The sequence below is a fragment of the Mesoplodon mirus genome (genome assembly GCF_964341445.2).
Source record: "Mesoplodon mirus genome assembly, chromosome: 19".
In the NCBI taxonomy this organism is placed as follows: domain Eukaryota; kingdom Metazoa; phylum Chordata; class Mammalia; order Artiodactyla; family Ziphiidae; genus Mesoplodon; species Mesoplodon mirus.
Genome location: NC_138995.1, coordinates 65326247 through 65337896, shown reverse-complemented (window position 1 = coordinate 65337896; position 11650 = coordinate 65326247). Strand labels below are relative to the sequence as shown.

General features: G+C 61.2%; 1 protein-coding gene across 1 annotated transcript; it reads right to left on the bottom strand.

The window, feature by feature from the left end:
- Window positions 1-606: 606 nt before the first annotated feature.
- Window positions 607-7040, bottom strand: TRIM28 (tripartite motif containing 28). Its single transcript, XM_082606576.1, has 17 exons — window positions 6383-7040; window positions 5933-6045; window positions 5574-5706; window positions 3757-3892; window positions 3563-3679; window positions 3349-3463; window positions 3046-3192; window positions 2828-2942; window positions 2640-2746; window positions 2513-2549; window positions 2384-2429; window positions 2051-2303; window positions 1644-1963; window positions 1443-1566; window positions 1274-1360; window positions 1058-1195; window positions 607-963 (listed from the first exon to the last, which is right to left on the bottom strand). Exons 1-17 carry the CDS (start codon window positions 6729-6731, stop codon window positions 787-789), a joined length of 2514 nt encoding a protein of 837 aa, XP_082462702.1. The 5' UTR covers window positions 6732-7040; the 3' UTR covers window positions 607-786.
- Window positions 7041-11650: the final 4610 nt, after the last annotated feature.

The window sequence follows — 11650 nt, the reverse complement described above, 5'->3', positions numbered from 1 at the left end:
AGGGCTGACAGGAGTTGCTCAGGCAGGGCTTGGTAACGCGTGCCAGATTAGTTGGGGTATAAGACAGAGGGCTGGACGTTTTCTCGTTTTGGCGCGAGTGGACAGACCAAGCCCACCCGTCTTCAGGGCTTGGGACGTGAAAACGAGCAGCAGACACTGGTCCAGCACCCCCAAGGCGGCAGGCTCCCCAGACACACTGGTAGCATCCCAGGAGTCCAGGCCTGTCCCCCAGGAATACGGTGCCCAACTCCGCTTAGCCCAGCCCGCCCAGCTCACTCTGATGAGCTGGTTGCGAGAAACGGTTCCAAACCAGTCCAGGAAGCTCTCGGGGAGAATGAGCTGCCGTGCAGCACCTACCTGGGGATTCACCCTGCCTGCCCGCAGGTTAGCCTAGGTCTGCCTACCTACCAGGTGACCCTCCTACCCACCAGACACTCCCCAGCTCGCAAAGGGCCCAGGAGGGATGCTGCTCCCCACTCCCTGCACACCCAGGTGGCTGGAGACAAGTGCCCCACCCCGATCTGGCCCAACAGGGTTTGGTGAGGGATCGGTAACAGCCAGAGACCAGGCCCCCAGGACCACTGCCGCCACCAACCAAGGCCTGAGTAACGGGTGAAGTTTTTATTAAATCCACAGAAGTAAAAACCATATCGTGAGGGGCTGGGGTGTGGGCCACCAAGGAGTGGGGACCAGGCCACCGGAGGGAGGAGGAGAGGAAAGAGAAGAGGGTGACAGGACAGAACAGAGAACAGAGCCAGGTTGGAGCGGCTCGGGGGCTGCCCAGCCTCAGGGGCCGTCACCAGGGCCACTGGACAGGTCCTGGGCGCTCAGGCCAGCACCGGGCAGGCTCAGCGGCGGGGGCTCCACCAGAACAGCGGAGAACTTGGTGTCACCAAAGGCTTCGTTCATGCGAGTCTCAAAGAAGCGCTGCAGGCCAATGATGGACTGCACGTCGGCCTTGTCCTGCCGGGCAAATTACCGTGGATGGGTCCTAGGTCGCCCACCTCTCTGCCCCCAGCCTCCCCTCCCCAACCCATCCCCACCCCAACAGGCTCACCTCTGTCAGCTTGTTGAATTGCTTGAACATGCGGCCCACATCCTGGGCAAACTCCTGGGGGGAGCTGTAGGGGGGCGACAGCTTCTCCTGGAGACGGGCTCGAATCAGCGTCAAGTCCAGGGTGCCGCCGGGCTGATCCTTCAAGCGGAGGCCACAGGCTGAAGGTGAGGCCAAACAGCCCCTGCACCTCCCACCCTCCCAAGTCCCAGAACTCACCAGGGAGAAGGTGGAGTCAGTAGCCAGCTGGTGCAGGGGCCGGCAGGGCTCATGGCAGAAGAGGGCCAGCAGGACTCGCTCACACTTCTGCAGGCATTACGTGAACATCAGAGTCATACGGGACTTGGGGTGCTGCTGGCCAAACCAAGGGAGTGGGCCCCACCCTCACCTGCTGGTTGGCCGGCGAGAGCTTGGCCACCACGCCAGTGCTGTCACCCCCGTCCAGGCTGAGGCTGCCGTCCTCCTCCTTCAGGTCGGGCAGCACGTGGCACAGAGAGCAGCTCCACTCCTCCCTGAGGGAACGGACCGTGAGGGGCTGCACGGGACCTGGCCCAGCCCTCCACCCCACAGGCCCCCCACAGCCGCGCACCCTGGCACATCCTGCAGGGCAGGCAGGTGGCAGTCCAGGTGGAAGCAGAATTCGCACTGGTTGCACATGACCAGGTCACCTGGCTTCTGGCAGACACGGCAGATGGTGGCACTGTCATCCAGAGCACCTGGGCCACCAGCTGGGGCTGAGGTGCCCTCTGGAGCCACCACCTCCAGGCCTGAGCTTGTGCTGCCACTGGGTGAAGCCAGGCGGGGGCCCTCGGCACCGGGGCCCTCCGCCAGGGCCATCAACACAGGTTTGGTCTCGGGGCCCTCAGTGGCAGCAGGCGGGGCTCCAATGGCAGCCTCTGTTTCTTCCTCCTGTGAGGAGGCGAGGGGTGTTCAGTGGGGTGCCGGCCTGGGCAGGAGATCTTCATTTCCCAGCCACAGCCACTCGGGCAGGCTCACCTTGACGATGGCCATGCCAGGCAGGGGCGGGGCACCAGGGGCCCCTGGGGGCGCAGTCCCAGGCTGTCCAGCAGCAACAGCTGCGGCACCTCGCTCAATGACGATGAGGTTGTAATCCTCAGTGGTGCTGCCCGGGAAGACCTTGAAGACTGGTGGCTGGCTGTCAGCCGTGAGATCCAAGTCCAGGCGTTCGAGGCTCACCCGTGGCACCTTACGCATGAGGCCACTCACCTCACCATCACTTGAGCGGGACCTGTGGGCGTGGCTTGGTGTGAGCACCCCACCCCTATGGCCACCCTGTCCCTATAACCACCCAAGGGCAGCCACACTCACCGCTTCACCCCTGACACGTGGGGCTCTGCACTCGAGTAAGGGTCATCTGCTCGGAACACAGAAAACAGGTTGGGGTGAACCTAGGGCACTGCAGCTGTCCCACCTACTGGGGGGGGCAGAATCACTCACCTGACCCGAAGCCATAGCCTTCCTGCACCTCCATGGGCTGTGGGCAGAGCAAGCGGACCTCAGTGGACAGGTTTCCCACAGGACCCTGTGCCTCTTTCCTCCCACTATGGTCCCCTCCCTGGCTCACCTGGCTGCTGCCAGAGCCCTGCTTGCTCAAAGGCCCTGGAGCCCGAGGAGGGGCCATGGGTGCAGGGCCTGTGGAGTTGGTGCCAGGACGTTCTGCCACGATCTTGCCTGCAGTAAAGAAGTAAAACAGTGTAAGGAAGTGCAGTGCCTGGGATGGCAGGGTGCAGCAAGAGAAAGACAAAAACCCACCAAAGGCCTCTGCGCTCTTGGTCCAGGCATTGAGGTCCCACTGGAACTTCATCTCACCGTGTGGCTCCACGGGGTCCACGATCATCTTGAGGGCCCGGTGCAGCTGGAAGTAGATCTGGGGGTGGGCAGTACATGAGCACACGGGCAGCGAACAGGGCTGCAGGGTCTTGGGAGGCGCCTACCTGGAACCCACCCCCTGGGTGCCCACCAGCACACACCAGCTTCTTGGACAGCAGCAGAGCAGTGTTGTTATCACTCTCCAGAGCCCATGAGGCAAAGCGCAGGATGTGTTCCTGGTGCTTCTGGATCTTGGTCATGGTCCAGTGCTGGCGCTCCAGGCGCTCCTGCTGCCCCTCGGTCACCTTCTGCAGGCGGAGGGCACATGGGGTCAGGGAGGACAGCCACCAGAACCTCTCCCCGCCCAGGAGGGCGCCAGCAGCCAGCAGAGGGCGCCAAACCCCAGGACGATTCCACTTGAGGCCGAGTGAGCTGCCAACAGAGAAGGACCACGCAGGGGGTACCTGGGCGTCGTTAACCAGCACACGGCCCCGCTTGTTCAGTTCCTTCATGATCTGCAGGATGGCCATCTTAACGTCCACCTGCACGCGCTTCTGTACGTCAGACACTTGGCGGATCCTGGGTAGCAGAGTGGGTGAGGTCAGGGCCACTCAGGCATGTACTCACCCAGGGCCACCCCCAACCCCGCCCCAGCACAGCACGGGCATCCACACTTACGAGCTGCGAACCTCCTTGGTGTTCTTCTGCAAGGTCGCGTGCTTGTCCCCGAGGCGCTTCACCAGCGAGGCCAGGAGCTTGCGCTGGTTCCTCACAGCATCCTCCAGGAACTGGTACCTGAGGGCAGACAGAGGTGGGCCCGGGCGCCCGGCATGGGAACAGGCAGCACCCACCCACCAAGCCTCAGGACTCACTGGTGGTCCTTGTGGGCGTTGAGCTGGCAGTCCCGGCAGGTGAGGGTGTCGCAACTCTCGCAAAACAGCACAAGGGGCTCGTGCTTGTGCACGTTGCAATACACCGTGCGCTCACCGTCCCTCGACTTGGCTGGTCCTGGGGAATGGGAATCTATGAAGCGGGAGCTCATCCTCACCACCTCCAACTCGAGGAGCAGACAGAGATCAGGGCCTCACTTCCTGCCTGTCCTGCAACCCTGGGCTGGGCTATCTGCCGGAAGAACCCAGAGGGCCTACAGCAGTGGACAGGGAGGAGCCAAGATCCTTGCTCTCAAAACCCTCTGCCCTCAGCCTGACCAAGAGGGTCGCAACCCTCTCCTTTCAGCTTCTGGAGGTGACAGCTTAAAGCGTAAGACTGACGGCCTCTGCCAGGAGAGACCTCCCCGCTGTTCCCTCTGCTGAAACTTCCTCCAGGTGGACACTCAAGAAAGCTCCTCCACCTATGAAGCCCTGCCCCCATCCGCCACTGGGGTCCCTTTCTCCTCCACTCACAGAGGATTCTGTCCAGCAGGGTAGGGGATTCTGGCTACTGTGGCATCCCAGCACACACAACATTTGCTTTCTGGCTCAGACAAAAAGCAAATCAGGGCTTAAAGAGACCGTCAGATACTTTTTCCTCATAAGCCATGCCTGGTGACCTCCCCTCTCTTCTCTGGTAAAAGGAGACCACACCATCTTAACAACCCACGGGGGAACCTGCAAAGCCTTCTCAGGCTGGAGAGATGCGTATCAGACCAGGACCCTCAGAGAGGTGTCAGGCCCCTGTGCCGGGAAAAGGGTCCTACTGCTCAGAGCAACGCTCCGCAAAGGCTAATACCCCACGCTGACCCCCCAGCACCCCCCGAGGCTGCTGCCACTAGAAAACCGGGAACATCCTTCCTTCGCTCCTCCCCGAGCCCTGTCATGTCTCGTTACTACGCCAGCCCAGCGTGAGACACAGGGACATTTTGATACAAACGAGCCGAGCCTCAGCTCCTCTAAATACTGCCCGCTCTTGCACCCTGACCTTTGCCTGGAACCCGGGACCCCCTGGAGACCCCTGCCCTTCTCTCCTGGCTCCTCATGCCCCACAGGAACCAGCTCTATCCAAGTTTTCCCATCAAAACTGTTCTCTGGGCTGGCGGAGCCACAGCGTGACTACCGAACCGCCACTCGTGGGGAGTTCTGGGCCGAACGCCAAGCGCAAGCCCCTCTCCACAGCACTTCCACGGCAAGGTCTGGACATACCGAGCTAGGCTGTGACACACCTGTGACCCAATGACGAGAACACCCCCAGCACTCACCGGTGACCGTCCGATGACCCTACCGGCTTGTTAAGACACAAAGGCCCAAAGACCTCACTTGCCCCTACAAAGGCTTAAAACAGGTGCCAGGGAACCTCTGGTCCAGGAGGTCCCTCACATGATTCCCCAAACACCCTGCATTTCCCCGTCCATACATGCCGATCTCTCTACCACTGGAGGCCTATCCCCTGCCTGGGTGGGGGGGGGGGTCCCTGATGAGCTTCCTCAAGCCCTCTATACACCCGCTGCGGCACCATGAGATCCCTTGTGAACTCCCCCGACTCCCTGCCTGTGGCTTTTCCCCTGCCGCTGGACCTGCAGAGACTGCCCACCAGGGCCCCAGCCTCCCCCGTTTTGAGTTCTGCCCTCAGGCCCTTCAGCTGGTACCCCGTAGAGAAACTCCCTGAGACCCTCCCACCATCTGCAACTACCACCATAAGCAACTGAAGGCACACAGAGAAGACCAGCAAGCGCAGCCCCCTGCACGCTGCGTACCAGTGGAACGCACAGTGTGGTCCTTGGTGTACTTCACCCGCTGGTGCGCCTCCACACACGTCTCACACAGCGGCTCAGAGCACTCCACACAGTAACTGGTGGCCGGGGCATTATCCTCACAGCTCGTGCAGCACTGCTGAGCAAAGGCAGAGTCAGAGAAGACAGAACCACCAAACAAATGTGCATTCAGAACCAGGAAATACGACACGAAGAAAGGCGGGGCCTTTACTTAGCCCAGACAACCTGCCCTAAGCTTTCTACTACGGGGAGAGTAAAGCCTGGAGCTGGCGCCACGCTCTGGGCAGGTGACCCCTACTCATGGCCAGACACCTCCTGGGGCTTGCTTGGGCGAGACATACCTGATTCGCATCCTGGGAATCGGTGGCAGCCTTGCTGCCACTGTCGCGCATGAAGTAATTCTCCACAATATCTTTGGAGAAACACTGCTGCTTACATACTGGACAGTCCACCACTACGAAGAACACGAAGAAACAAAACCAACGCGTGGTGAGCGCATCCCCCCACTGGGCCCCAAACTCCATCCCCTGCCAAGCCGAGCCGAGCCGACCCGACCCTCCGGAGGAAGAAACAAACCCTTCTTTTACCGAACTTTAAACAGTCGCCCCATCTCAGTGCCCGGCCCACAGCCCACTGCCCACACACTTTCCGGCCACTCTTCGGGTCCCCATCCTCTTGCCCAGGCGACCCCCGCCATCGTCACGCTGGGAACAGACCCCCAGTCCCCGAGCCTCGTCGGGATCAAAGGCTGCGGGTGGGGGAGGGGCCGCCCCCGGCCCCACCGCACTCACCAGCGCCGTCGCCCGCCGCACCTCCGTCCCCTGAGCTGTTGGCGGCGGCAGGCGCCGCGGGCCCGAGGCAGGCGCTGCAGGCCGAGTGCAGGCAGGGTAACAGGCGCGGTTCCCTCTCGGGCCGCAGGCGCTCCCGGCACACGCCGCAGTGCTCCAGCAGTTCCAGCGCCTCGCCGCCGCCCCCCGCGGGCGACGATGCCGATGCGGACGCCGCGGCCGAGGCCGCGGCCGAGGCCGTGGCCGAGGAGGCGGCGGCGCGCTTCTCGGCGCCCGCCGAGCCCTCTCCCGGGCCCGGGCTGCCAGAGGCAGCCGCTGCCGCTGCCGAGGCCGCCGCCGCCGAGGCCGCCATTCACACGCCGCCGGGGGCGCCCAGGGGGGGAGGAGGGGCGCGGGGCCCGCCGCGCAGGCGCAGACGCGCTCGCCGCCAAAGGCTGGGCCGCTGCCGCCGCGAGGCCTAGCGCCGCCACGCGCCGCCTAGGTCGCCGCCCGCTGCGCGCGGGGCGCTGCCGAGGCCCGGCCGGCCGCTGCCCGCTCTCCTGCCTCCGCCGCCGCCCGCGCTTCCTTCTCAGCGGGGACCGAGACCAGCGCCACGCGGCACGCACACAACAGCTCGACCGCGCGCCCGCTCGCAGAAAGAGCCGCGGCTGGGGGGCGGGACAGAAATAACTGGCGCCGACGCCGTCGCGCACGCGCACTGGGCGCCTCTCGCCCGGGGGCGGGGCCGGGGCGGGCCGCGGCGGGGGAGGCCATGAGTACGCACGCGCCTGAGCGGGCTCCTCCCACCCTCGCCTCCACCACCCGCAGCGCCGCTCGTGCGGCAGGGGCGGGGTATCTGCGTCGCCGCCGCCGCAGCCTGGTCCACCGGCCGGGCTCGCGCCCGTTATTGTAGTCCCTGCTCCAGGCCGCTTACTCCGCACGCGCGCCGGCAGTCCGTTCTTCCACCTCGATCCCCGCCCCTTTGGCCGCCTGGGGAGGTCTCCAGTTGCTGCGTCGACTAGCATTCCCTAGAGGGGGCGGGGCCGAGAGCTAGGGAAGATGCTGGGCCCGGGGAGAGGGGCGAAGGGTCCCCATCCCGTGGAGGAAGTACTCTTCTAAGCCGAGACGCTGACTTTGGGGTTTTAACCTTTTTACTGTTTAACATGAGAAACATTGAAACCTGACTAAATCAAATAGATCCCACGGGGTTCAGAACACCGAGACTGAAATCCCGCCTGGCCCTGCAAGCGCTCCTTGCCATCTTTTAGCCCGCCAATGCGCTGCCCTTAATGCTCTTCAAGCGGGCGAACTGAACCGCAACAGTGGGGAAATTCTGAGGCGGAAGCAGGGTCTGCGTGGGGCGATCCATCTGTGGGCGGAGGCAGGATCTGTAGGGAGGGGAAGCCTGCCTCAGTGGGGAGCAGGATCTGCGTGCGGGGAGGGTGTTCCCGTCTGAGGAAGGACGTAGAGTGTCTGGTGAGAATTCTGTCAGATGGGGGAAGCTAGGCCTGGAGGAGGAATCCTATCCGAGAGAAACACGGTCTATTTGTGGGAATCCTGTCTGAGGGAGAAGCAGAGTCTGTGAGGAGAATCCTGGGGGTGGGACAGGGTCCGTGGGGAGAGAGGAGTCCTGAGCTGAGAAGGAGGGAAGCAGGGCCTAAGGCTGGAGCTGGCGGAGGAGGGGTCCTGACGGAGAGGAAAGCAGGATCAGTGGGAGGGGATCCCGTCGGAGGTGGGAGTGGGGCCTGTGGGAGGGGATCCTCTCTGAAGTCACTAGGCACAGAGAATACTTGAGGCATGGGTGCCTTGGAGCCTCTGCCTGGGGTGGTCCTTCGTCCCTGTGCAGGGCTCCTCAGTCCTGCGGTTGCCAGTCCAGGGGGAGGCTTGGGCGGCAGCTTTGAGAGGATGCAGAGAATCTGGAGGGCCGGCACGTCCAGCCCCCAGGCCCCACTCCGCCTCCCGCTGGCTCGACCGCGCAAAAGCTTCAGGGGAGCGGGGCGCAGCCTCCCCCACCCCAGCTCCCCTAGGCGCCCACACGCGGTGTAGGTGGCGGTGGTGGAAGTGCGTCCGGGGCTGCTCTAGTTCCCGCAGGGCCTGGGGGAACTGGGGCCTATTGTCTCCGCGCCTGCCTTTGTTCCAGCTCGAGTGCGGCCCCCAAATCCGGGCCCCGCCCCGCCCCGCCCCGCCCCTTCAGCCGCCGGAGCGCCCCCCGCCCGGACCGCGCGATGCCCCTCCCCCCCACTGACTGGCCCGCCCCGGCTCAGCCCCTCCCCCCGAGGCCTGGGCTGCAGACCCTCGCCTCCTTCCTCCGACAATTGGGAGGGAAAGTTGATGGCTGGCAGCGCCCAAGCTGAGGTGCGGAACCCTTTAGTGATGTTTGTTGAGTACTTTCCATGCCCCCTCCCGCTGTCTGCGCTGGGCCCCAAAATCACTGGGTTGTGTGGGGTAGAGATGATCCATACCTACCCTGGCTGCCCACCCCCGCCCGGGCAGACGCGGGGCTGTCGAGGGCCAGACAGTCACAACAAGTAGGTGATGGTAAAGAGTGTAGGAGTGGACTTGCCTCGGGGCTGCCCCCAGACACCTGGGGGAAGAACCGTTCAGGGCAGAAACAAGTGCAAAGGCCCGGAGGCAGACAGACACACCGGGAGGAGTGACAGGAAGAGTGGTGGGAGATGCCTAGAGGTTGCTGGACAGCTTGCTGGGGATGGGTTGGGTCCTCCGGTTGCCCCTGGTATGGTCCCTTCACTAGACCCTGGCAACTGTTTCAGAACAGCATCTGTGCGGGCAGGTTCACCTGGAAATCAGGCTCAGGCAAACTCAGGGAAGTGCACGGGAGCATCCTGGGACTGGCCGGGCCAGAGTGGGCATACAGGAGGGCTAGGCCAGGCCAGAACCCTTCCTCGAGGCCCTCTCCAAGGAGCCAGCCTGTCCGGAGGTGAGTGGCAGGACAGGGACACATCCTGACTCTGCCTCCCAGTGGGCCAGCGTCATCCCCTGGGTTCCTTGTCCACCCTTCACGGCATCTCACCCTTTCCAATCCTGGACCACTGGAAACTGCCTATATCCTGGCTTTGCAGACAGGGCTCAAGGGGTGAAGCAATGTGTAGGAGGTGCCAGCCAGACCACCACCCCTTGCAGGCACCCGCCTGCAGACAGCCATCCTTACCGCCGCTTCACTTCCCAAACTCCGCGCTTGCTCCCGATTCTCCCTCTGACCTTCAGGTGTCACCCCCAAAGCCACTTCCTGGGGAAGCCTTGTAGCTGCATCACTCTGACCTTTTCCTCTGTCTTCACAGGTTTCATTTGGGAACTAGGCAATTGTGATGGTTGCACAACGTCGTGAATGTACTTAATGCCACTGAACTGTATACTTACAAAGCGTTGAAATGGCAATTATTTTTTTTTTAATTTTTTGGCTGCGTTGGGTCTTCGTTGCTGCACGCGGACCTTCTCTAGTTGTGGCGAGTGGCCTTCTCATTGCGGTGGCTCCTCTTATTGCGGAGCACGGGCTCTAGGCACGCAGGCTCAGTAGTTGTGGCTCGCTGGTTCTAGAGTGCAGGGTCAGGAGTTGTGGCACACGGGCTTAGTTGCTCCGAGGCATGTGGGATCTTCCTGGACCAGGGCTCGAACCCGTGTCCCCTGCATTGGCAGGCGGCTTCTTAACCACTGCGCCACCAGGGAAGCCCCTGACATGGCACTGTCATGTGTGTTTACACACGTAAATACCAGAGCTTGGTGCGTCTGTCCCTTCTGACCTCTGACCTCACGGCCTGGCTCCGGCCGTACGGGCTGACCTGGTGTCCCCACCTGACAGCCTTGGCACTTGCCGTTCCTTCTAGCCGGAACGTTCTTCCCACCTCCCTCTCTGGCTGGCTCCTTCTCTTCCTTCACATTTCAACTAGTGAGAATCACAAGGAAGTGAGCTCCAAACTCTACGTCACTGCTGCGTCTGCCATGTCTTGCTCGGGGCCTGCTCCACAGTGGGCACTCAGTCAGTGAGTAAAAGGACAAACAAATGCATGAAGATGATGACTGTCTCTACCCGGCCAGTTCTGTAGGCTACAAGATAAGGTTTGAGTTCTATTACTTTTTAAGCTTCTTTTAAAATTGTGTTAAAACTCACATAATATCAAATCCATCAATTTAACTATTTTGAAGTGTAAGTTCAGTGTTATTTCATACATTCACAATGTTGTGCAACCACCAGTTCCTCTAATTCCAGAACATTTTCATCACCCCAAAAGGAAACCCAGTATCCATCAGCACTTACCCCCCATTCCCGCTTCCACCGGCCCCCAGCAGTGACTACTCTGCTTTCTGTTTCTATGGACTTTTAAACCTTTTGGTGGAGGCTTATGATATATAGAGAAAAGCCTACACAGTGTACGTACAGTGAGCACCCTTGGTAGCCAGCTCTGATAGCAAAACACAGAATGTCTCTGGCTCTCAGAAGCCTTCCATGCCCCTGGCAGCCGCCGCCATCCTGACTTCTCCCACCCCGGACAGGCTTTCCTGGTATACATATGGAACCACGCACAATTTGCATGTCCGCACCGTGTGTTCACACGCCTTCTTCCCCACGTTCACATCCACGTGGCTGCGTGTGGCCTTGATTCCCTCCGTGCCCACAGATATCCTACAGTTGGTTTACATGTTCTCTCTTGGCGGCGCTTGGGTCTCCATCCCGCTCGTGCTGCGAGCACAGTGGGGCTGCAGCAGCACCATAAGTGGCTTTTTTGTTTTTTCCGGCGCCAGGCGGCTTGCAGGATCAACCGGAGACTGAACCTGGGCCACAGCAGTGAAAGTGCTGAGTCCGAACCACTGGACCACCAGGGAACTCCCAGTTCATGGCTTTTGGCTGGGCTTTTATTTCGCTGTAAGGAGCTGACAGAAGGATTTAGAATATGGCAGGATCGGATGCCCATTTTAAGTGTTCTAAGCCGGGAACGGATGGTAGCAGGTGGAAAGCAGAAGATAAGCATCCATGCCGGCCAGGCAGAGAAGGCACTAGATCCCCTAAAATCACGCTTTAAAGTAACTATGGTTCGGGAGTTCTCTGGTGGTCCAGTGGTTAGGACCCTGCGCTTCCACTGCAGGGGGCACGGGTTTGATCCCTGGTTGATCCCACAAGACGCCTGGCGCGGTCAAAAATAAATAAATAAAATTAATTAGTTAATTAATGTAATTAAACAACTATGGTTCCTCCATTAGTTTCCTGTGGCTACTGTAACACATTACCACAAACTCGGTACCTTGAGAGAAAACTTTACGGATTTCCCTGGTGGCGCA